General features: G+C 33.7%; 1 protein-coding gene across 1 annotated transcript; it reads right to left on the reverse strand.

The window, feature by feature from the left end:
- Positions 1-853: 853 nt before the first annotated feature.
- Bnip3 (BCL2 interacting protein 3) lies at positions 854-26,130 on the reverse strand. The gene is made up of 6 exons (XM_070299334.1): positions 25,881-26,130; positions 14,586-14,763; positions 11,124-11,211; positions 2,343-2,416; positions 2,087-2,239; positions 854-1,998 (listed from the first exon to the last, which is right to left on the reverse strand). The coding sequence occupies exons 1-6, from the start codon at positions 25,921-25,923 to the stop codon at positions 1,947-1,949; spliced, it is 588 nt and encodes a 195-aa protein (XP_070155435.1). The 5' UTR covers positions 25,924-26,130; the 3' UTR covers positions 854-1,946.

The following is a 26,130-nucleotide window of genomic DNA, read 5'->3' on the forward strand; positions in this document are numbered from 1 at the left end:
TTATAAAAAGTACGTTGAATATTATTATTGTAAATTAAATAACGCAGAACTTATGGTACATAAGAGTATGAAAAGAATCTGTCAATTCATGTAACAGGGATTTTATCACTGATTTTGCAAATAAAAAATTTATGCACAATTTCTAACATGTATTTAGTTTTGTCTAAATGTCTCTCTCTCTCTTTGTCTCTTTCTCTCTCTCTCTCTCTCTCTCTCTCTCTCCCTAAATCACTAATACAAATGATGTATTTTTTTTTAATCTCTCACATTCAATCAATATTCATTTCTCATTGAAACTCAAAAAGATTATTTCGTAAAATTTGTGCATATTTTCGGTAAGTTAGTAATTACTATCTCGTTCTGTCCTCTTCCTTGTCTAAAGTACAAAATCGTAATCTTGAAAGCATCATATCATCGCAAATTTCTTTTACTGAAAAACGTAGCATATACATATCACACATTCGCAAAAACGTTTTCATACAAATTTTAGCTTTTTTCAAGACACACATTAAAAATTATTTCTTTAACTTCTTTTATGAGATTATTTAATTAATAAGCAAAAATTATATAATATTTCCCTTAGCGACAAAATTCCTCAGTTCCGAATCAAAAAAACTCAATGTATTATAGTAATCTTATCTATTTCTTAAAAAACATGAAGAAAGATGAACCTAAACTTATTTTCACAATTGTTAGAATCGATTCTTACAAATTCTGCAAAATATTCCATATTCTTATAAACGCCATTTGTCTCTTCAATGTCTCACGTACGAAAACCATTTGAAACAGATTTGATTGTCACATCATGGCCAATCATACTAGACGAAATATATTTTGTGTATATATATGTGAATTTCCGTGCGAATTTATTACAAGCAAATTACAAAATTGCAGATTAAAATATACAAAAGCCACTCCAAAACTCTCACTGTTCAAACGAAGCTTGTGCTCCCCCCCCCCCCCTCTCTCTCTCATGGTCCTTCCTTCCGATTATCTGTAATCGGCATCGAAATGGTGTAAATGTCAATATCGATACTTCCTCTCCGTAGGAACTACTGCCATTGAAGCGTGATAATCGAAAAAAGGAATAACCGATCGATGTATGTATGTATCGCTTATTATATTGTCTATCGTGTTCGAAAATTTATTTAGACATATAATGTATGTTCCTTTTCATTCTCCTAACTCAACATCACAAAATTGGCTCGTTCGCAATGTAACAAGAGTTCCGTAACTTACATAAATTAGACGAGTCGTCCAGCGTTCTCTTATCGATATATCTTGATTCTTTCCGCACTGGTAAATCGTGATCTTCTCTCGACGCATTTCCTCCGTGCACATAGACACACGCACGCGCGCCTGCGCATGCACACACATACTCGCACATTCTCTCTTTTGTTCCCTCTTTTACTCTTTCTTTCTCAATCTCTCTTCTTTCTTTCCGTTCTAACAATATATATAATTAGTTTCAGATAAATACTATTCAAGCTATGCCTACGAACTATCGCGGATAGAAACGCATTAGAAACGGTATAAAATGGACATTCGTTTCATTCATTTTCCTGTTTCTTTCAACAACTCTCTGTAACTATATACGATAGTTTCTTTTCTCCATTATTTTTATTTTTATTTTTTTTTTTTGCTTTTTCTTAGCCTTTTCCTTTTCCTAAGCATATAATGCACATTACTTATACTTGATATACGAAATTTTTTTTAGAAGTACACCATACAATTAAAAGGGATTGGGAAAGTAAAAGTACGAATATATAATACAAAGTGCTAATATTATAAATCGGGACAATCGAATTATGTGCTGCGTGTAACTGTTTTTAGGCTCGATCGCCCACCGGCTTGTTCAGTCTTTCTTGCATCTCCAGCCTTCCCCTCCTCGTCAGATTAAACCGTAATCAAATTCTGATGCTGACACACCCCCGGAATCATGTTCTTCATTCAATGGCGACGCGGGACATCATCAAGCCGCGCCTAGTGAGCAAAACGCTACAACAAAAGTGAGCCTAATTAGCGTTACAGACAATAAGAGTAGCATTTAATAATTACGTTTAAAGCATGTTACAAGTAACTTTACCCTAGACCGGTCCCAATGAGCAGAGACAAAAGATTCGTAAAGAACAGGGTGTAAATGACCTCCTTGGAAAACAATCCGTTCTTGCCAACCTTTGCCGTGCGAATGCTGTATGTTTTTCTCTTACTGCCCAAAGGATGTTTGAATTTCCAGTCTCTGTAAAAATAATTTTAACGCTAGTAATAATTAATAATATGAAAAGCTAAAGAAATATCTATTTTCACATTAAAATTTCTAAATTAATTGCCAAATCTCGTACTTTGGCGGCGCCTGGTCCGGTCGAGAGCTCCATTCGTAGATCCAATCAGTGTTCTTTTCTAGAAGTTCGCCCTCCTGCGAAGCAAACAGAGATACGTCTCGTTAATCTTCGTAGCGATAGATGCAGAATATTTCGCTATTATCATCTCGTATAGCAAAAAAACAAGACAGATTACAGATTAATTGTTTCGAGATATTGGAGAAAGAGGAAATTAACGTTAAGAAGGATAGAAGAAGAGTGATCGAACGTGCAAAGCATATCTCTATGAATGGCAATCGCGTCGCGTGGATGGAAAAGTGAATGTTCAAGGATGACCTTTGGCGCTCCGCCAATCGTGCACACCGAGAGTGTGTGTGTGTGTCGTATGTACCGGATCCGATATGTGCGCAGATACTCCGCGAGTACAGTAAACAACAATGTTTGCGACGACGATCGCTTTGAAAAGTGTAAGTTAATACTGTAGAGAGAAGCAAAGAATTCTTTTGTCACGCGATGAGAGTAACATTTGAAAAATTTTTTTGATCTTTCAGGGAAATCTAAATTTCTCCAACGGATTTTTTCCCCCGAGAATAGAACATTTTCAGTCGCTCCTATTTTCAACCGGGTCATCGATTTAATGCGCAATATGAAGCGCAAGAATGTGGACAGGCGTACATACAGATAACTTTATAAACCACGATTTGTAGATATATAGAATGTGTTAAAAATAGTATCTATACTTGTGTGCGTAGAACATATACAAACATCGATTAAAGGCAAAATTAATACTTTGCTTGTCTCCATTTTCGCGATATCGGCCAGTTACATTCATTCTCCTCTTAACATTCACAAGAAAACATAAAGAAAATGCTGTTTCGATAATGGGAATTAAATATCGAGAAATAAAAATTTGATACTGATATTTTCTCGAATTAAATCGACATTCGGCGCGTACAAAGTTTAACTTTGTACTACTATCATCTTACTTCTGTCGAGGCTTAACGACGAGTGATCATAGAAATTATTGGCCGTGATAGACATCACTCATTATATAAAAGACAATGTCCCGGCCACTATCTAGCAGATAACCCCAATCTTCTTAACAACGGCAACCGCAGTTTCTATATTTAAATTAGTAACAATATGTATTATTTATGCTGCTTGTGTGTGTGTGTGTAACGAATTCATATTTAAGAAACTCTCGCAATCATCGTGAAAAAAAATTTGTATCAATTAGCCTGTAATATTCATTAAAAAAATATTAATTTAAATATTAATTCGCTAATATTAAATTAGTAGATGTATTAATTTAAATATAGATTAATCAGATAAAGTTGTTTCAAAATTCGTTCTTTCGTTTTATTAAATAATGTAAAAAATGAAAATGTAAAAAATATAGGCAGAATCTGAACGGCAATATTTACGATTGTAGGAAACACTCCTAGTATTTTTAAGATAAAGCTTATGTTAATCCCTCCAAATGATTCACAGAGCTATCAATCAGCGCAAAGATTGCTCGCGTAAGTGCGTGTTATCGCGACATGCTTTGTAACTTTACGAAAATCATTATATTCGCCGGATTATCAGCAGGGACTATTGAGGGACAATGATAAGCGAGAAGAAGGATGACATCGAAGAACAGATTGCGAACATAAATTCCTTTCTCGTTCACCGTATCATTCGCATCCCAATCGGGAATGCTTGGGCAGAAATACCGAGGAAATATTGTCGCTATAATACGAGATCCGTTTTATCAGGTAAAATCGATAAACTCGTGGAGATAATTCAATAATTGTTGCCGTGCGTATCGAAGAATGATATTTATTTCAAACGCACGTACGTACCACGTCATTAGCAATGCTAATTCTAACTCCACTACCTCTGAGAAGAATTAAGCAATACAGATAAATTACTTATTATATAAAAAATCAAGGTAATTATTTAAAAAAATAATTATAATTAAAGCGACTATATAACTATAGTTTGCTCTCGTTTGCACTTAATTCAAAGCTTTATCGCAACTTTTGATTAGCGCGTAAAAAGACGGCGGCGGTTGCCTTTCGTGCGGTAATAGCCGAGTAATTACACACGCAATTATACGAAAAACAATCGATATGCATATTCGCGTGTGTAAATTTTTTTTTTTTACACGTTTCGTTGATTTTTTTAATCCATGCGCAGTTATGTATTTCTCGATTATTCGCGTCTCGCTGCCAATCGTGAAAAGCCGGGCGTTCCTTGCCGTTATAAATAACTTTTACGACTGCTGTTTTCCTTCTCATCACCTTCCTTGGATCTTTCGGATCGCACGTATCGTTAAACCGACGATAATAAAAAGAGTCGGAGTGCGATATGATATAAGATTTAAACATAAGATTTAAACATTTTTCTATTTTTTATTTATTAACATTAATATCTTTTAATATTTATGTATCGTATATCGTTACATCGTATATAATTATTCTTCTAATTTTCTAGAGAATACAAATAGAAAGAAGTTCCCAATCAGGTAGCAAGGAGAGGAAGAAACGCAGATGCGAAAGAGCCAGATATGCTGGATTAGAATACCGTAAGAAGGCTAATCCTGAATTTTGGCCCTTCTGTTTATTCTCATCTTAATCTCTACTTATTTGCCTCCTGCTTAATCCAATATTACTGCTCCAAATAATCGCCCAGACTTATCAAAGACTTTAGAGTTTATAGCTTTTACCAAAAATGAAATTATAAAAATATGCATGTCTTTTTTATTCTTTTTGTGATTGCAATTAATACGGAAGTCGAAAAAAATGCGTGCCGAACTTATCCCCCGTAGATGATTTTCTTCATCTCGCGCGAGTATAATCGGGGGAAGTTTAATTTCAAACGTTCGATCGATTCGATTCGAGCAAAAAAAAAGTTCCTCTCGCACTTATTATGCTGTTTTTTTTTTTTTTTTTTTTTTTTTTTTTTTTTTTTTTTTTTTAAACGCGTCGAGGACACTCAATTCCGTCGTCACGTCAATGAATAGAATATATGTTGGCTCAGCATCCGAAAGGAGAATGGATTCACACATGACGGCGCCGACGTCGTGCGTGGCGTGAGCTCGACACGACCGGCGATTGGCCGCTCGATACTACGACGTTCTCGAGAATACGTCTTTTCTTGCGTTCTCTCGGTCTCGATTTTCTTTTTTTTCCTCGACGGCAACTTGGAAGGGTGCAATAATCGTGAAACGTTTGCGACGCGACGGCTCATTAACAATACATACCGTATATCGAGTTGCCCCCGCGATCTAAGCCACTCGACGTGACTTCCCCTCGATTATAAAATCCCCGACGCGAATTCGAAAATTATCGTTTGGCGAAAAGTTCGTGTTTGTTTATCGAATCGTTTTTTTTTTCTAATTAATTATATTCGCATTTTATATATAATATATTATTTATTGAGAATTTTCAATCGGAAATCAATACAATTTGTTCTAAACGAGATTTAATCTCCAGAAAGAGAAAGAGAGTATTAAGAAAAGCTACAACCGAGTGCAATAACCGCGGAATCGCGTTACTTCACGATTTGTAGACGAAACCGTATATATGGTATGTTCCTATAAGCCAATCACACTTTTCTCGAATGAATTAAATATTCTCCCCGTAAAATCCATATAATTCATAATTATATTAATTTTCGCGTAACTATAATTTTGATCATTTCTAATTTTCTGAAAAATAATCCGACGTTCAATTAATTATTAACACATCTAAATTTGAGATGGTTAACAATAAATTGTGCTTAATACGCCTTATTGCAATCGATACATATATCATAGATTATTTTTTTAATTTTCATCAAGAATATATAAATACATTATACATTCAAAATAGAAAGTATAACAAACAATCGTTTCAAAAAAAAAAAAAAAACTTCGAAGTTTCGATTCAATCGTGCGGTGTAACGAAAAGCGGATCGCGATATTTTCCGTCTAATTAATCATCGCATTAAAACGCGCAATAGTCAGAGGATGCCTTATTTTACTACCGCGATCCTCTCGTGCGTTCACTCGCAACAGCTGCATCGAATGGGAACGCGTTCCGCGATGCTGTTCCGAATGTAGCACGTTAATCATCAGACGCATCATGCGCGCGCACGTACACGCATACACCCATATATGTATACATAGCAATGAAAAATATAAATAAACTAGATATACTTGCGCCTAATCGAGAAAACACGGCGTCTCGAAAGCGCGACATCTGATATATTACATTGTTGAAATGTAAGAAAAGGATACATATCGCGTTTCTCTGTCTCAAAATAGTGCGCGCAATTCGCTTGCACGCAATGCGAGTCCAACGGTGACGATCTAATCTAAAATTGACGTGAATCGCGACGACGACGACGACGCGATTAAGGGCGCGTTCCACTTAACGATCGCAACGCTCGCGAGCATTATATGTCTTTGTTTAACTTTCGGTGAACAACAAAGATGAAATGATACCGTGAGCGGTGCCGTCATTAAGTGGAACGAGCCCTAAGTCAATCTTCAATGCCACATCATTCAATAACACTCGTCGCGACATCGTATCTCGATTTAAACGCCCCTCTGTTCTCGAGCAGCTACATTGCTAACGTTCATCAATAAAGTTTGTTACATTCATAGCGACACAATTCCACGAAAGACATTACGGATTAAATAATTGGATAGTTGCTTTCTCTCAGTTTGTGAGAATGGTGTTTCGTAAAAAAACGATCAATATCTTTCGACACCCGTAAGTATTTTATATCGCAAGTAAAAGTCGTACGCGTCAAAGTAGTTAAAATTAAACAAGTAAAATAGCAAATTATATAATACATATATTTCTTCCACGATTGTTTGCGCAGAAAGAAATTGTGAAGGAGGGCTTGTGGATGTTTAGGAATACAATCGTTTGTTTACTTTGAGTATTTAAAAATAATCTCGATAATGAGATTCAAATTTTAAATCGCAATTCATGTCAATTATTATATCCTTTTTATCATTTTAGTTATGTATAACCGCGTATATTTTTCGAGTAAATACAATCTCGCATCGTAAAACGTTACTATTACAGAGTTCGATAATTGAAATATAAAATGTATAAAAGAAAGAGAGAGAGAGAAAGAGCTGGTTCTCAATACGTAGAGAATTCCTCGACCGGTTCGCGATGCATTAACACGATCGCACGGATACATTTACTCCAAATGTAACAACCGGTTTGCGAGCGATACCAGAAGAAGACGGGATCCCAAAAACGGGATTATGCGTCGGTTTAAAAGATCGCACGATCACCGTTGCCTGTGTATCGTTGACGATGTTACGATTTTCAGGAGATCACGAAGGAAAGAAATCGCGATTTTCGATAATGGCACGATTTTTTAAATTGTTATAATAATAAATTTTAAAGTCTCTCTTCTATATACAATTCAACGTGGTTATATTTTTTCCTGATTTATCTTTATTACTTATTTAATTAGAATTTTTTTACATCTTTTCAACTAAAAGAAAATAAATTACAGATTATCGACGTAATGAAAGTTGAAAAACGATGAGTAAAAGTAAAAGTACAGTATTTCCCTAACGATTTTCATGGTATTGTGAAGTAATTAATGTGAAAGGAAAAAGAAAGTGGGAAGCGGTATTCGTTAAAAAGTATTCCATGTTACATAATTTAAAACGAGAGAGTGCAGTTCTTATAAGATAAAAGATATATGCGAACGTTCGTTTTCTATATTTAGATCCTTGTTTGTAAATTTGTTTATAGATCAGTTATAGATATTTTTAGATAATTCTCGTTTATATAAATACACGCATACATTGTTTCTAAAATTCTTCCTAAATACGTCATTCTTCTAACAATAAGTAATATTAGTAAACACATATATCTCTACGACTTCTTTTCATGGAAACAAAACTGTAAAAATATCTATGCACATTTATTATTCGCAAAATATTTACTTAAAACATTCTATTTAATATAAATAACAGCAATGACTGTATCAAGCTATTAATAAATATTCAGATAATTTTCTCATATATGGAAAAATAAATTTGGAGAAAAGACATCATATAATACATATGAATAAAGAAATACTGCAAGAAAAATATTAAGCGCCATAGATTATTGCTCGAAAAACTTATATTTTAGTATGCACGAGCGTCCTTTTCTACCTATATATAAAGCGACGACACGCGCTAAAGAATAGGAATGACTCATGGAAAAATCTTATACGACGTCCGTCGCTTCTACTTATTATCATCGTTACTCATATAGTCAGTCTTTTCGTCTAGCAACAATGATGCTCTATTTTCGTCCATTTCGGAGAACGTAATAAAGCGCATTCACGCTCATTCAACTTTATCGACGATATCTCGAATTCGTATACGACTTTGTGCGAATCGCTCGCGAAATATATTACGTATTATTTTGTGAAATTGCTAATCTCGATTCCGAGATTTCCGATAATGACGTCTATTCGTTTCTCACACAGCGATAAAACATGCGAACAAAAGGCTATGCGCTTATTATCGATCATGCTTCTAACAAAAAAATTCGATGACGTATTTGTATTGCAAAAACTATCGTTTATCTTTTATGTTTCAAAGTGAAATATTTTGCGTTTCGTCCTTTATAGGCCTTTCATTTTATATAGACTAGTGAAAAATAATAAATGAAAAAAAAAAAAAAATATCGATTTTAACATAATCGTTTAAAAATATAAAGACATTTACATTTCAAAGAAATACAATTAAAACAATAAGATTTACATATACATATATATGAGAACACGGAAAAAAATATATTTACAAGAGCAATAAAGAGAGTAAAGTGTAATTAAAAAATTAAACGTTTATGTATGAAGAATGTTTCTCTTTACAAATTTCAAAATAAGCGCCGTGTTGATTTGACTAAAGTCATTAATATTATCAGACACATTTTTCAATTTGTGTGATAAAGTTATCGTTATTTCTGTGAGGATCGCAAAATTAATATTCTGGAAATATCCGTTGAGAAAAAATCTTTCTCTGTTTTCTTTTTATAAATGTATGAAAATTAATCTAATCTTCAATCGTCTCGACTTAACATTAAATTCCCTAACTTATTGTAATGTAAAGTAGGTTAAACAATCGGATCGAGAAAATTGGTACTGATTTATTTATCTATACATGCTGTGCAAAAGACGTCGCAGTCACGAGGAAACAATGTCGCAAACGTTATCTCGTGTTACTTTCCGATATCTCCCTCGAGAAATCGAATGCGAGAGGAGATCTCGATAATTATATATCGTGGCGAATATGTGCGAATACGCAGCAGAAATGCTGCGTTGTCGAATTTCTATATGAATAAGTTATAGGATAACATCGCATTTGCATGCAAATTGTTTCAACTCGCGGTTCTCACAGGTGCGATTCCACAACGGCTGTACACATAAATATGAAGATACCGCATTTCTTCGATACGCAACGCTCTTTCCATTTGCATTCACGCGAATACGTTATAGGTATGTGCTTCTTATTTTATGAATCACCAGAAAAATCGATTAAACGTTGTCGTTGTTATGTAAATTTTATTTTATCTCGCTAAAAAATGTATGTATATTATAATAAATATAGATAATTCTATAAGAAATTTAAAGTGAAATTTAAATATGAATATTAGATTAATGAAAAAAATATAATCCAAAATAAAATAAAAAAATAATATATTTAAAAAATTATGTAAATTCTTATTCAATTATCCGTGTTCTGTAAGCAGACGATGTAATTTTTTCTAACCCATTGTCAGAGCCATATTATATAATATCGAAAGTTAACCAAATAAAAGCCGTGAAAAGTAATATGTACCGTAACAGATTTTCTTCATTCTTGCGTAACTGGGACAAAAAAAAAGAAAAAGAGAAGGAAAGAAATTCTAGCAGCGCGTGCAACTTCTCGTTCTATTCGATATATATAGTAATTCGCGAATGCTAAAAAGGGCACGGCGCTAATAATGATTCGGATACATTGTACAGAAGAAACGGACCGTTCGATGAAACCAGTTGTGCATCGCTGCTACAGTCGACTATATAAGTAGTGTATACACCATGCAAATCGGAGGGATTAAGTCAATCGATATTATTCTCGCTTCGTCTTCTTTACTCTCAAGCTATCCAATAGTTGATTCGAGAAAGTAATGGAAATTTTATTTTCGTTATTACAAGAAATCGAGATTTCAAATTTTATCTCTCTCTGCAATGTTTCTGCAAAATTGTTATCAAAAATAATTACTTTCAAAAATAATTTAAAGTAATTTAAAAGTAATTAGTAACTTAAACAAATAAAAAATATAAATATTCATTATAATATTTTGTGAATCGGCAACATTCGTTGCAGAAGGAAATATTGTACAGATTAGATATTTAAATGACACTCATCCTGTGAAGAGAACTTCATGGGAAATGTGTAACAAACGGCACAAAGCTATTGCTTCGAGACTGTAATCTTCAAGTTAAACATCTCTCTGTTAACTTTACAATAGTTAAAAATTTGCTCTCGTTTTATGAAAACATGATTGCATTTAATGCTCGATCTCGTCAAAAGAAAAAAAATAATATAAAGGTAAAACGCAAGTACCGATAGTACAAATTTACTGAAAAGTTCTATCGCGATCTCCTAGGACGCTTATGATAGTTGCGATCATAATGCGCAATATAACGAGTATGAATATACAATACATAGTTATGCACACACGTGAATAAACGCGCACGTGGTTTTCTATAGCCACGTCGAGTCATATAGAGAGTATGCAGTAAAGAAACAATTATGAAACTGACCTTGTTGCAGTTGTAATTTATATATACGCCTTTGAGTTCATCTTCGGTCGAGAGTTCCGTGTTTGGGCTATTCGGCGGGCTCTTCGGGCTATAAATGCAAAAAAAAAAAACAGTATATTATAATTGAAACAAAGAGCATCGATCGTGTAAAGTGTAAACGATCATTTTCTGTCTCGAAGCCCTTTCGATTGCGAAATCGTTATTAATTATGCTTATTCATTTAACCAATATTTTTTATTTCGATTTATTATTAAAGTTTGTTCGATCTAAAATTCGTATTTTATATTTATTTCCATGGTATCTTTTATTTCATCCACGATATATATATATATCTGATTTCTGTCAAAAATATCAATCTATTTCAAAATAAACTCGATGTAGCAATTATGACAGTTGTTGACGTATCTTTTCAGATACTCGAAACACGGATTAAATCATAATTTCAATAGTGAAATATTTTTTTATAACTTTTTATAAAATATTCAAAAAAGATAAAGAGGATTTCAGAAACAATGTTAAAAACAAAGTATTCAATGAGTATTGAAACAATTAATCCCTTTCCCTTCAATCTTTAATGATTTAACCCGAGTATATATTATATCTTATTATTCCATTGCATTATATATCTTCTAAACTTGCTCTGATGTTAATTTAGAGCGCAAAATATTTTCCTTTTTTTTTCCTGTTCGTTTTCTGTATAATTGACTTGCATTATATTCGCTGAAGTGTCGGCGTTGCTTATCGCGCGCGCGTATTATGTGTATAATGTCGGCAGCGATAAGACTCATTAAAAAAAAAAAAAGTCACTGTGATAAATGTCGCCTTGGAAGTTCGCGATCACCCCACGCATGATCACCCACCGGTGCGTTGCGAAATCGATCGAGATACCCACGATGCTTGCGGTTGCCCGCAATTATCCTTGACGCTTGTCACTGATATCGCGACCAAGGAAAACTTTGACGTGATCGTTATCGCCCGTTATCGCCGAGATACATCGCGGTGGATCATCAATATAAAAGCTCATCGATACAAAGGGTCCGACAAACATGATAGTGCACTTATGTCAAATGCGTCGTACAAGTACAGTTTTTTTTTTTTTTTTTAATAATAATAAAGCAAGCATGTTTAAGTATTTTATTATCGTTTGAATTTAATGATGATTATTATCTGTTTGATTACGATGAGACGTCTTATATAACCTAATGCGTGGATTGTGCGTAATACGTAATAATTGATTAAATTATTATATACGAACGAGAGAACGTCCTTGGCAAACTTTAGTTTCTAAGAGATAGACTACGTGCTAAATAATATATTAAAGAAAAATCGTATCTTGATAATTAAAAAAAAAAATGGTACGTAAAAAATATTTATCTATAATTTAAAAACTAATTTTTTTTCTTTTTTTGCATTCATTTAAAGATAATAACCTTAAAAAACCTTTTCGAGAAGAAGATTCTACTTTTTTTATTCTTCTAAAATTAAAAGATATCAATCCATGTGACCGGGGATAGTTGCTAAGAAGCGGTTAAGTTTTATCGTGAGAAATTCTCTTCAATAATGAATACCAAAGTTTGTTTCTTTGTGCCTTGAACATTTAATATTTGTGCGATAAAGCATTTGTTAAATCGGTGTTAACCAGCTTGCTAATTTCTTCCGCAAAAATCTTTCGTCGCTCGTAAAGGAGCCGGGTGATAAAATGCGGAATACGCGCAAATCAAGCAATAAAGTAGATTAAATATATAATATACGACACATATATCGTTTGCAGTGTCATCATTTCGAGATTCAAGCAGACGTTTGCTACGTTGCGCAGCAATTGTCAATAACAGAATCGCGGCGAGAGATAACGTTACGGCCATATAGATGCAAATCGATGTGTCACTTTAGTTTACCGCAACGCGCACTTGGACAGCGCGTATATTTTGCGATTTAACGTTCCTCGAGAATTTTCTCCTTCTTTTTCTGTGCGTCAGAAAATATGCGGCTAAACTATTTTCGGTAGGTCAGAGACTCCGTATATGTATAAGACATATCGGGAATGCACGTTTCTTTGTCTCCTCGCGAGTCGCACAAAGGCACATCGCTCTTGTTCTTCTGCCAAGATACTTGTACGAGGATGTCAATGACGCTACTCTAACCGTATTAAAAGCCACGCGTCAATGCAGTCGTCTAAATATCGAGATGCAATCGAAGTAAAAATATAAATGTTTATTATTCGTAACTATAAGTCCTTGCTCTTTACAAGCGACTCTACAAGCGGCGCCTTTATCTTTATTTATGTTTTGCAATGCGATTGCGAATGAATCGATTTGATGCCGATTCGAAAGTGCACAAGCAGATTAAGAAAATAAAAATCAGTAACTATGTTTAGCTAAATTTTAATTTATTTGAAATGAGAAATTTATTTCGAAAGAGAGATGCGATTGAGACGATTTTGTGGCAGAAAAATACAAATTACAAATCTCTTCAATCTCTTATATACGTATATTAAAAGGAAAAAAAAGATGAAACAGATATATAGAAAATTATAATTTGCAAAATAATTTTTTCTAAGTAAATTTAAAAGATTGTAAATTAAAAAATATTGTAATTCATACGTGTATATATATATATATATATATATGTGTGTGTGTGTGTGTGTGTGTGTGTGTGTGTGTGTGTGTGTGTGTGTGTGTGTGTGTGTGTGTGTCTGTGTGTGTGTGTACAATGTAATTAATGAGATATTTATAGTAATTTCATAATTCATATATTTCATGTCTGTTACATATGCAATAGTTGTCGCAATTGCACAATTTCTTCCAATCGAGCACACATCCGTATCATCAATGATAAAGTTCAAAAGACAATTTCCGCTTTAAAGCCAATTGAAAATAATTCGCGATTCGCCAAAACGTGATCGCGATGTAACTAGTAGATTATCCTGTCTTCTTATCTGTTCGACTTCGACGAAGTTTCAACGCGTGTGGCACGGATCGCCTCGATTCTGACTTATACGTAACAACACTCTTTACTTTGTTCCTGCGAAACCCTTTCTAAAGGATAAAAAAGGAATACAGCAGACTTTTTCTCTTGTATCTGCACGTATAGGATGAGTCAGAGTCACGAATGGATGAGGGGAGACGAGTAGATATAAGTATCTGGTTGAACGGCCGGCTTTGTTAGCCGCGAGTCTTCTCAAGCAGCTCCGAATATAAGAATCTACTGTATATATGTTGTCCGTAAAGAGTGCTTGGGTCTTAAAGACTCCTGTAACTTCAATAAAGTAGCTAAAATGTCGCCTACGTTTATCATCGCTATTTTTAAAATTTCTAATACATTTTTACAAACCGTGACGTGTCTCTAAAGTGGTATCCTACTTCGTAATCGCGACAATACCCAAAACAAAATTTTTAGAATTTTTCGGAATGCATCTGATCCAGTTAAATTCGAGTTTTTTTTTGTTTTTTTTTTTTTTCCTACCTGTCCCTTGGAGTGTCCCGGCGCGAGGACGCCAAAGAATGCTTCGCGGATGAATGTGTGGAATCTCTCTGTGCTTCTCGAAGAAGTCGCAGGTATTCACGTTCGCCGGTGATACTAAAAGGTGTTGGCGTTATCCGGGCAGCTAGCGGTGGATCCGGCACCAGCTCCACCCATGATTCTGCGCAGTTAAAAAGAAAATCTGTTATCTTGTGCTTTATGCTCGTCTGTTCGCGTGTATTCCTGCAGGTTTTCCGGTAATTCCCGTAGGTTTTCACGTTGCAGCAATTTCTCATAGTGTTAGTAGTAATAATTTATTATTTTCGTACGAAAACAACGCGCTAAAATTTTATCTCATATAAAATAAGGAAGAAGATAAATAACAGCAAATAATTTACGTATTTATTTTCGTTTCATTTATATTATTAATATTATTATCGAGATTATCAGGAATAAAATTTATCATTATTAATAAGTATTAAGAAAAAGAAGTTATCTCGTCATTTCTAATAAAGCAATTCTTTACGATTTTTTATATTCGTAATAAAATGATGCGCCATAGCGTATTGCAATTTCTTTTTATTTTGATTAAATTTTAATACTAAGATATTTAATTTTCATTGAAATTTATTTCTAATATGTTTAAAATGCTTTTTTGAAAAATTTTTAATATGACGGTGAAAAATATTCAATATATATAATGTATAGAGAATGAGTCGTTGAACGATATACGTGATGACACATTGTAACGTGTTTAAAAATAGCACTACCGACCACCATATCGATTAGAGTAACCCTACCAGGTCAAGTTGAAGGGAAATTTCATAAATAATATAGTGTCGAGCGACTTATCTCTGTATTGATTCGTCATACGTAATCAATCTTTATTTTTATTATGTGTAATATCGATTTTTGCACAAATAAAATTGTCAGAAAAACACAAAAATATATTTAATATTTCAACGTAAAGATATTGAAATATAGTACAAGATTAAAAAAAAAAAAAAATGCTAAACAAAAATAATCTAAAAAATCGTTATATTATACATTTAGAACAAAAAGCATTGTTCTGAAATGTGTAAATTAATATCATATCTTTTAATAATCATAATTTTTTTATTTTTTCAATGTTTCTTTATATAAGATAACATCACAATGCGTGATTCACGATTTTCGTTACGTAGAACGTTAACAAGTAAAAACGTGATTAAATACGACTTTATCAATGTCATTACACACACAATAAATTTTTCAGCGTGTCGTTCCTTTTATGTAAGCAGAATAATATCAATATTAGATTCTGACACGTTGACAATAAATAATTGTCATACCGAATCATCGTTCTACTAGAACAATTTCGTTTTTTACATTTTCAAAAAAATACTCAGAGCGTGTATAATAACATAAATAGCGCGTGACATAAGTCACGCGCGATGACGATTCTGATATCTTAGCATTAAATAAAATAGAGATCGATTCGAAAAGATCGAGGTCGCTTTTTAATTAGTAACGTATTGTACTTTATCGGATATATTATAATAAAATCAAAGATTTACATCGTAGAATAATAATATCGCCATTTCAATAATGATACGTTGGTCGGTAATTACGAAATTAAACATTTTTATATGTAAATTTTTCGTAGAAAAAATAACACAAAGATCATATCTCGCTATTTGTAAATTGACTATTATATACATATAATAAATTCATGTCCGTTAACTCTGACGTATAAATCAAGATAATGATTGCATTGTCGTCGATCATTCAATGATGAACTTAAGCAAAATAGAGATCCTCGTATTAAGAAACTTTTTTTTACGAACTACGCGTATTATCAATATTCCGTTTTAATTATGAGTAAAATAAGAAAAAATCCAACTGTCTTTTTGTACGATAGAAATTATAAGACGCATCTCCATTTTCAATTTTTCAAAAAATACACATTTACTTTTCATAAATTAATGAGAAAAAGATAATGAGAAAAATTTTATTTACGTTTATAAAATTGAGTAATGAATAGATAAGATCGAAATATATAAAATAGAATTTGTCTCCCAAATAGCAATCTTTGAAAACTTTTTTTACGAATATAAATAAATACCATTATGAAGATATTAATTTTATATAATTATTTTTATGCCAATAAATTGATTTTTTACATCATTAATAGCGTACATTTCGTTAAAATTGCCACGTGTTAAATAATGCAATAAAATATCCGCAATTGCGAACTCTAGTAATGTAATCATACAAGGATGAACTCATCGCTGATGAAATCTCGGGTTCATCTACCGTCGCCGTCACTGCGATAATTTGCTAACTGCATAACAGATCTAAATTTATATTCCACGTTTCAAGGCACTTTGATTTCCATAATTACGAAACTATTGCGTTAACAATGTACAAAAATAGTACAAGGTATTATTTCATGTTGCTTTTAACGAGCTAGCTTTTCATATAGAAATATGACTAATCAATTAGATTTTTAAGCAAGCTAGTTTCAGTTTCATTAATCGTAATTTATACATTCTCACTTATCACTCAGATCAGAGTTCGCGTTCCAGAATTTTCTACTTGCATTTTATTGAAGATACAATAAGCTCTATTTTAAAACGTGGCTTGGACTTTGATATATTTATGTTAATCGCTAATTATATACCATAAACAATATACAGGGTGTGCCATTTTAATCTCCTCAGGCAAATATCTCAAAAACCAAGCCCGGAAGAGAAAAATGTTTCAGACAAAAGTTGTTTGGTTTCGAGGGGGCCATAAGATGGTACCATTGGTTTGACCTTGGAAAATCATTTGAAGGTCATGTGAAGGTCAACTTTAAAATCTTAAATGGAAACCCCCATTTTTTATTTAGTATTCTTGTAACTGACATCGAGAGCTTTCCAAAACACTATAATAAAGTATTTTTTCATTAAGTACTTTTTGAGTTCTTTTATATTTTAATCTGACATATTTTGATATAAAAAATAAAATATTTCGTACAATATTCAGTTTTCGATAATCTTACCGTAATACTTTTATGTACAGAATAATGAGACAAATTAATTAGTGCCAAAAAAAACAAATAATTGTTTTAAAAAATACATTGTAAATAATTTTCTTAAAAACAATTTTTTTTTTTTTTATACTAATTGATTTGTCTCATTATTCTGTACATAGAAGTATTACGATAAGATTATCAAAAACTAAATATTTTACGAGATATTTAATTTTTTATATTAAAATATGTCAGATTGAAATATAAAATAACTCAAAAAGTACTTAATAAAAAAATACTTTATTATAGTGTTTTGGAAAGCTCTCGATGTCAGCTACAAGAATACTAAATAAAAAATGGGGGTTTCCATTTAAGATTTTAAAGTTGACCTTCACATGACCTTCAAATGATTTTCCAAGGTTAAATCATTGTCACCATCTTATGGCCCCCTCGAAACCAAACAACTTTTGTCTGAAATATTTTTCTCTTCCGGGCTTGGTTTTTGAGATATTTGCCTGAGGAGATTAAAATGGGACACCCTGTATATACGCCTTGGAATGATTATCAATTACATATCAACGCATTCAAGCGAAATTATGTATCATCTGAGAACTAATGATACGAATGGGGAAGAGAAAACAGGAATGTCGATTAAACGCGATTTATCAATCTCGACGTTTCATCGTCGTGCTTATACGTGCACCATTACGCGTCATGCGTAACACACGTGACAGCTACCGACCGTGTTGGTGTTGAGCGATTATTGCCGCCGTCTCTCTCTTCTAACCGCGCGCAAATCAACCGGGCGGTAAGTTTTACTTCGAGTTCGTTCACCTATTCATAAACCGATGTGCCGCGAAGCACGATTCGCCCGATCTGACATATCGATATCTCGGAGGACAAACGGTCAAAGTCATTCTAATAACACATCTTGGAGACTGAAATACGTTCTTCGGAGAAATCTTATTGCTTCCCCGAACAATAATATTTCAAACAAATAATTTTCTTTGAAAATACATGAGACAACTTTCTTTATATGTACATCGATCTATTTTCTATATATGCAAAATATTATAATAACACTTTTCCCTCAGTGGCTAAATAATCGTCGGCGTGTAGTAAAGCTGAACAAGAAATTTGTCGCGCACGAGTTTCTCGAAATTCGCCATTACACGATAAATCTGTCACGCGATTCTGATTTCCGACCGAGCGATCGATTATCCAAGCACGTAAGCGATTAACCTTCTTACAAGGATACACGAATTGTAAAAATGAATAGTTACGACATGTGGCTATACCATATATACGCGCCGCTCTATTATTTAATCTCCGTCAGCTCATATTAACGTATTAAGACCGTAAATCAAGTTCCCTAAGTTAAATACGCGAACAACAAGACATCTTTTTCGTCCGCTTGTAGAAAACAATAATGCATCATTTTTTAATTATGTCGATTGCCATATATCTTTAATATTTTTAAAGAGCAAAGAGAAAAAAAATTATTTCTCCGACAAGGAATTTCCATCTGCTTGAGTACGCAAGAGCTCGCGAACAATGACAGTCAATGGCAAGTAGAAGCAGGGCAGCTTTCACAAATATTAGATGCGTTACGTCGATTCGCATTGTCGCTCGACGAAGATGCGCCCGATAAATACCGTAAATGTGATATCGTGAGAGGTGTCATCGGCAAATGGGAAAGAAGTCTATTCGGTAAACTTGTAGCACCACACGAGCTTCGCGTAAATTCTTTATTAACCAAGCTCTTTCCCACTTATCGAACGAAAGTTATGTCATGCTTCAAGAAATATGCGACACGAATTCTCTCTCCGATTTAAAAATCTGCAGCATGCGTAATTCTTTTCAATTTTTTTCTAAATAATTGTATCTAAATACGAAGAAATAAGATAACAATGTACATAAATTTTGAACGTTTTACTTTATTAAAAGCGGAGTGCTAAATTTTTACATACATTATTGTCTTACTTTTTTGCATTTAGATATTATTACATAGAAGAAAATTAAGAAGAATCATTTACATTTTACACAAGTTTTCATATAGAAAATAATAGCATTTCGTTTATAACTGCTTGCAATAATACAATAATTTCGTTTGAATATTCATCGATGCCATAAAAAATACAGCATTTTAAAAAAATGTGATAATAGAATAGGTGATAAAAAGCAGTGGAGATCTTTTTTTATATTACAAACCTTTATAATCAGTTCCTATTAAATAGAGAAAGGCTAGTATAATATTATTACTAATATTTTCCCACGCAACTTCATTTAATCTTATTGATGTTTCATATTACCGATATCAAATATCTATTTATCGAGACACATTATATAACGCACTACGTATACATACGCGGGAAACAATCGATATACGCGAGAACATCTTGTTTCTCACACGATCTCGTCGTCGTCATCGGCCCTTCGCGATTCACGCAAAATCACAGCCTATTAAAATCGCGTCGTTTAATTCCGCAACTCGTAAACATCTCTATCGCTCTATCGTTTAAATTGATGCGTGTCATTATGCTTAAATCCATCGGATTCACGAGTCGCGTCGACGCGCAGCGCGTGACGGAATAGTGTTTACACGTGGCCTGATGTGTAGGCGCCTGACGTATGTCTCGTCGTTTGCAGTAAAACTGCACTTGCGTAACTCTTCGCTCGCACACGCTTGCAAATTGCGAACAAATTCACGGCCGCGCGCAATATCCTGTATCCTGATTACGGATGCGTATCGCGCCATCGCTTCCTTTTGTGCGTCAAATTGTAAACATCGATGGACACCGTCGGAGATCAAAGGCCCGGAGAACCTATTCAGACGTTCGCGGATTGCTATTACTTGATCAGCGGCGATCTCGTCCGAATCAACGTGGACAAATTACGTCGTTTAATCGTGCTAACAAATCGGAGCTTCTACTCGTGCGACAAACCGCTATGTTATTCGAGGACTAAGCGCAAATGTAATGCGAAGATTAAGACTGTGAAGCATAGAAAATGAAAAAATTTTTTTTGCCATTTCGTTATTTCTTATACGTAGAATATCACGTATCTTTTACACATAGAATACTTAAATTACGCTAATTATTGACGTGTTTTGTATGCCGATAACTGGTTATTTCTCATTCAATATACATCTGCATTTCAAGTCAACGTCGTACGTAAGAATTTGCATGACTTTGTATATCGTAAGATGATATTGCTTATATTGAAAATATTTATTTATCTCTAAAAATATCTGTGTTACCTCAAGTAGAACATGCTCAAGTCTCCAACCGCGCACTATCCCTAAATTGATAACTATTGCTTAACTTTAATTAACCCAACCTTACTATTAATCGAAGAGAGACATTGACATATTGTTTACAATCGTACTGTTTACTTTAAAAAGACGCGACACCCGAGTATGAAACGGATTATTTTTAACATTTATTTGAAATCGTGAAATAGATCATTTTGTGTATTTTAGCAAGTAACTTATTATCATCAAATAATCATTGAGAATAGATTGTTAAAATTGAAAAAATGAATGTATCTGAAAAAATGAATATATAAAAAGAAAATTTCTCTCTTTCTCTCGCTGCGTATGCTAGAAAATTACACTTAGAATACTTAAATTTTTTAAGTATGTAAATATTAAGATAACTTTATTAGCCTTATTAGAGAAAAAAATATTATTTTCATACTATCGTTGAATCATTAATAAATATTAAACAAACACGTATCTGTCAAGGTGCGCGTGTCAACAGGGCACGTGTTGACATATTGTACGATTGTGATGACGACCGCAGGATGTGTAAGACGATCCTCTCAAGAAGCTTTATTGCTTCTCAAACATAAATGTATTTCGCTTAACAATTTCTCTTACATCGACGATAAACCACAGGTTGAAATATTGCTGTATTTCGTTAAAACTAAACGATGTGGTTATGGCTCGAATGTTCATGATATCTTGAATATTTTAAAAACGTAATAAAAATCTTTTGTTGTGAAAGATAAAATCCAAGAGAAAAAGAAAACTATTTCAAATATTATAAGTCATCGTATATATTATAAAGAAACGGAACCTTAAGATACGCCCGCAACGAGAAAAACTGTACAGAATATCTACGCATTTTGAAATCTCAAAATATTTTTATACGCTCGATATACAATATCGATGAAACAAATAATTATATACAAACTCACTGTTTTTTTTTTTTTTTTCTTAAACATGCGTTGCACTTATTAAAAAATTCCCATAAAATTACATTTGGAGCATGAAATTGTCACGTGTCGCGTTCACAGAATCACCATCTGGTAGCGTTAATCAATCGGATTAAGGACCGACAACGAACTTTACCGACTAAAAATAGATGCGTACGGACCTCTTCCCTCTTTTGACCGTCTGCCATTTCGATTAATATTACCATGCTCGTAGGCGTGCACGCAGCTGATAATCACGCGCGCGCGCGCGCGCTTATCTGTGGTTTAAATTAAACATCCTTTCGTTGACAGCCCGATGAAGAGGTAAATGAGCGAACACGTATCAAAGTATCGTATTTATAAAATACGATATTGTATCAATTTACATATTATTATGAGACTAGTGTATAGTAAAATTTAAATACTTTCATCATTTTTAAAATGAATATATCAATCTTTCTATCTCAGAATATGTTCACAAATATTTGAGATTTATTGATTTATTGATACACACGATGTTATAATCTAATTTAATAGTGCACGTCAGATGTGAGATTGTCCGAGAGGATATAATAGAGAGGAAGAGAGAAGGAACAGTCTATACGTGAACGAAGTCACGTAGACTCCTGTAATACGGTCTCGGGTCAACGACGCTTTAATGAGTGAAGTTCCTGACGAGGATCACGTAGATCCGCTGAAATTATCCGATTGCGTGTTTACGGAACGAGTTCGCGGAAATGATTCATGCTTTTTGGAATCTCTAGATATAGTTATTTTGATATTTTTCCGAGTGTGCGATATATATATATATCCGAGTGTGTTTACTTCTCGCGTAGTCAATTTCTCGATAATATTTGTGCTCGCATATTTTCTCCATTATCAGAACGATGCAGTCTCGATTCACGCCAAAACAAAATCGAGAATAACATACGAGAATGTCTACATTTTTCTCCGCAATAGAAATTAGATATTGCCAATCTATTTCCTTCATTATATAAATTACGACGAAATTATCGATATCGTTCTGTCAATTCAAACAGAAGATAATGAATATCAACGTTACCATTTTATGGAGAATGATATTGCGAGTGATTTTAGATGTATATTTTATCGATATTCTTAACAATAGAATTACACTCACCGTATAATGTTAAAATATCATTTGGTTATATGCTTTTATGAATTGGAAAAACAGAAAGACATAACAACGACGTTAACAGATACAATCCTGATCTTGATCGAGCGCTATATAGTCTTATTAAGGTTCATACAATTTAACTAGAACACTCGGGATATGAATTTGCAGGACATCGACCCAGTTTTATTCGCGTATATGATCTAACAGTCGAATAAATCAAACGAAGAGAAATGAATTTTTCAAACAGTTTCAAGATTTGGAACATTTTATCGATAATTCCGGAAAAAAGAATTGCATAATAGTAATTTTTCGTAAGATGTTTTAAAAACTGATAACATCTTTATTTCTTCCCCTTTCCTTTTCATTAAAAAAAAGAAAAAAAAAATCCTTTTTCTTAATAAATCTCTAACTATCTATTCTCGTGCGAAATTTACTCGGTTGCCTTTGGAATTAAATGTCTTGTCACGCTGAGCCGCCATACGATCCATGAATGATTTATGACCGGTTTCCTATGAATATACGCGAATAAATTACGCGTTACGGATTAGATTATATCTGCGCGAATACAGCGAGGAATTAAATACATCACGCACGTAGAAATATAAAATAGTGATAATAAAACAAAATGGTTTTTAATATTTTTTTAAACTCTGGTAAAAATTAGGAGTAGCGGAATTTTTATCTTTTAGGAAATTATATATAATACGTATGAAAGAAAAAGTCTAGATATCTTTCAATTCGCGAAAGCTGCGGATAAATTTAACGTCGAATCTTGAATAACTCTCGCCGGATTTTACTTTGTAGTTTATTATCATGAGAACAGCACTCCTTAACATTAACGTCTTTGAAAGATACGGTAAGTAACACGTAATGCGCGGGAGAAGAGAAGAAAGAGATACGCACACAAGCGAGAGAAAGAAAACATAACGAAACGGCGGCGCGAACGAGACGAAAACGTCGGGCAGGTGTTTATTTTTTTTTTCTGTCTATCAGCCAGACGATACTTCGCAAAATAAACAGAGATAATGCTTATAATAATAGAAATCATATCTGCGTTTAATTTAAGCGGCCTCTGCATGAGATGAAATTCGCACGTGGCAAATCATGATGGAAATGATCTCTCTGTTAGATTGGTTTAAAAAATTATAAATATTCTAAAATACACAGGATTTTCTCTCCAATGGAGCTATGACATATTAAAGAGAATGAGAAAGCTCATGTAAAGTTCAAAAAAAATACTTCGTCAAATTATCTTAATATAATGATCTTATTCCAACGTGAAATAATTTTTTCTTTTTTTTTCATGAGAAAAAAATTATCGAGACATAAAGAGGAAACATCGTATGAAGCATACAAAATTATTATTGTAGAAAGAAAACAAGATTGTTTTTGAAATTTTGTATATTTTTATGAACGACTGGCGTACGTTGATTGTGAATTATTAATAAAATTCAGGAAAATAAAGATTATGTATTCTTGATAAAAAAAGAATTGTACAAATATTTTGTAAAGTTATTTATATAAATCTGAAAAATATAAATACAATTTTTAACACAAATTTATAGAACCAATTTTACGGGATCTGTATTATAGTTTTTTTTTCTAAGCTATATAATATTTATTAAAAGTGCGCATTATGTGAAAGTCCCTGCAAAACTTCGTGACATACATATAAATGTAAAAAAAAAAGAGTGAAATAAAAGGGAATCGTTGATTATTGATAACTATCGCGATTGTAATCTATGATTAAGCTTGTAATCATCAATGTGCCTACGACCTACGATATTGTATATATTATACACACGCAGCAAGACACCTATCTTATTATTGTATCGTGTGACGAATCGAGGAAACGCATAGATGCGCGGGAAACACGCGACAATAAAATATTTATATGGAATATAAATAAATTCTATGACTTTGAGTTGGGTATTCTCCAAATTATTTCCGAATAAAAAGATAGCACAGGTAATTGCATTGCTGACCACAAAATTCCATGAATATTTTAATTTTACTTATCGCGGAAAATGGTCTCTGAAAAATAACACATTTGTGCATTTACTTACACACGGAGTTTAGACGACACTTGCTGCTAGAATGTTATAAGCGCAAAAATTCAATACAAAAATAATGAATTTCTTCGGGATACTTTTTGTCTAATATTTTGACTTATTTCGTGGTAAGAAAAATATAATTGAAGAAAAGGAAGGAAGAGGTAAGAGGAAAAAATGTGGTTTGCATTTCAAAAAAAAGGATCATATAAATTATATTTTAATGAAGAAAAAAAAAGAGATGTAGATATATTTCGAACATTAGAAATTGAATTTTCCGCAGATGTTAGGTACGTGTCGGATTGAAAGATCGAAATGGCGCCAAAACTGACGCGACGCGACGCGACGCGACGACGCTTTGCATACGTCGCGCGTCGCGCGCCGCGATTTGCTCCGAAAGTTGAACTGCGCCAATTTTCAGAAACACCGGATTGTCAGACGGATTAACGCAGACAAATCATTCTGTCATAATGGGCCCATTGCACTTAACGACCGCAACGCTCACGGTATCATTTCATCTTTGTTGTTCACCGAAAGTTAAACAAAGACAGATAATGCTCGCGAGCGTTGCGGTCGTTAAATGGAACGCGCCCAATATCGAACTCGTCAACGTCGTACACAAATGTCATGCAAATTTTATTCACCGATTCGTTCGATTCCCCTCTCGGTTTTCACGTCGATTACAAAGAAGAAGAAAATTAAAAATGACGATGCGTCATCGCAAAATACCGCAATCGCGAATAGTAAAGTGTGTTTGTTTACGCTCGCGTCATCTGCGATAGAGGAAGAGCGGTGGGGAAAAAAGAGGAGACCGAGGGGGAGGCTGGTAGGAACACTGCGCGAAATGGCCGCGTCGTCGCGTCTGACAATCGGCGTACCGAGCGTTTGTTTTTCGCTTATGGACTCTCTTTACTCACCGCTCAGCTGCTCATCCGACGTGTACTTGACCGTCGACGACATCGTCCCGTCGTACGCGGAGCACTCGCGACCTAACTTCGAGATACACTCGCGACCTAACTTCGAGATACTCTCGCTCGCGGCGAGAGAAAAGGGAACGCCGGAACGAGACTGACGAAAACAGATGAGAGGCGAGATACGACGAAAAGGACGCCGAGAGCGCGATAACACAACGACAAGCACTCGCCGCCACGAGCAATCGCGAGAAAA

This window comes from Polyergus mexicanus, unplaced genomic scaffold (genome assembly GCF_030449975.1).
Source record: "Polyergus mexicanus isolate NDT 795.1 unplaced genomic scaffold, iyPolMexi1.0 SCAF_7, whole genome shotgun sequence".
Taxonomy (NCBI): Eukaryota; Metazoa; Arthropoda; class Insecta; order Hymenoptera; family Formicidae; genus Polyergus; species Polyergus mexicanus.

What these genes read in the sequence shown, in the direction of transcription:
- Bnip3 (XM_070299334.1), bottom strand. Translation starts at nt 25,923, where the DNA reads ATGTCGTCGACGGTCAAGTACACGTCGGATGAGCAGCTGAGCG. An exon ending in CCGGACCAGGCGCCGCCAAA is followed by an intron (nt 2,240 to 2,342) that starts GTACGAGATTTG and finishes TTATTTTTACAG; the next exon opens with AGACTGGAAATTCAAACATC. An exon ending in CTCATTGGGACCGGTCTAGG is followed by an intron (nt 1,999 to 2,086) that starts GTAAAGTTACTT and finishes CTTTTGTTGTAG; the next exon opens with CGTTTTGCTCACTAGGCGCG.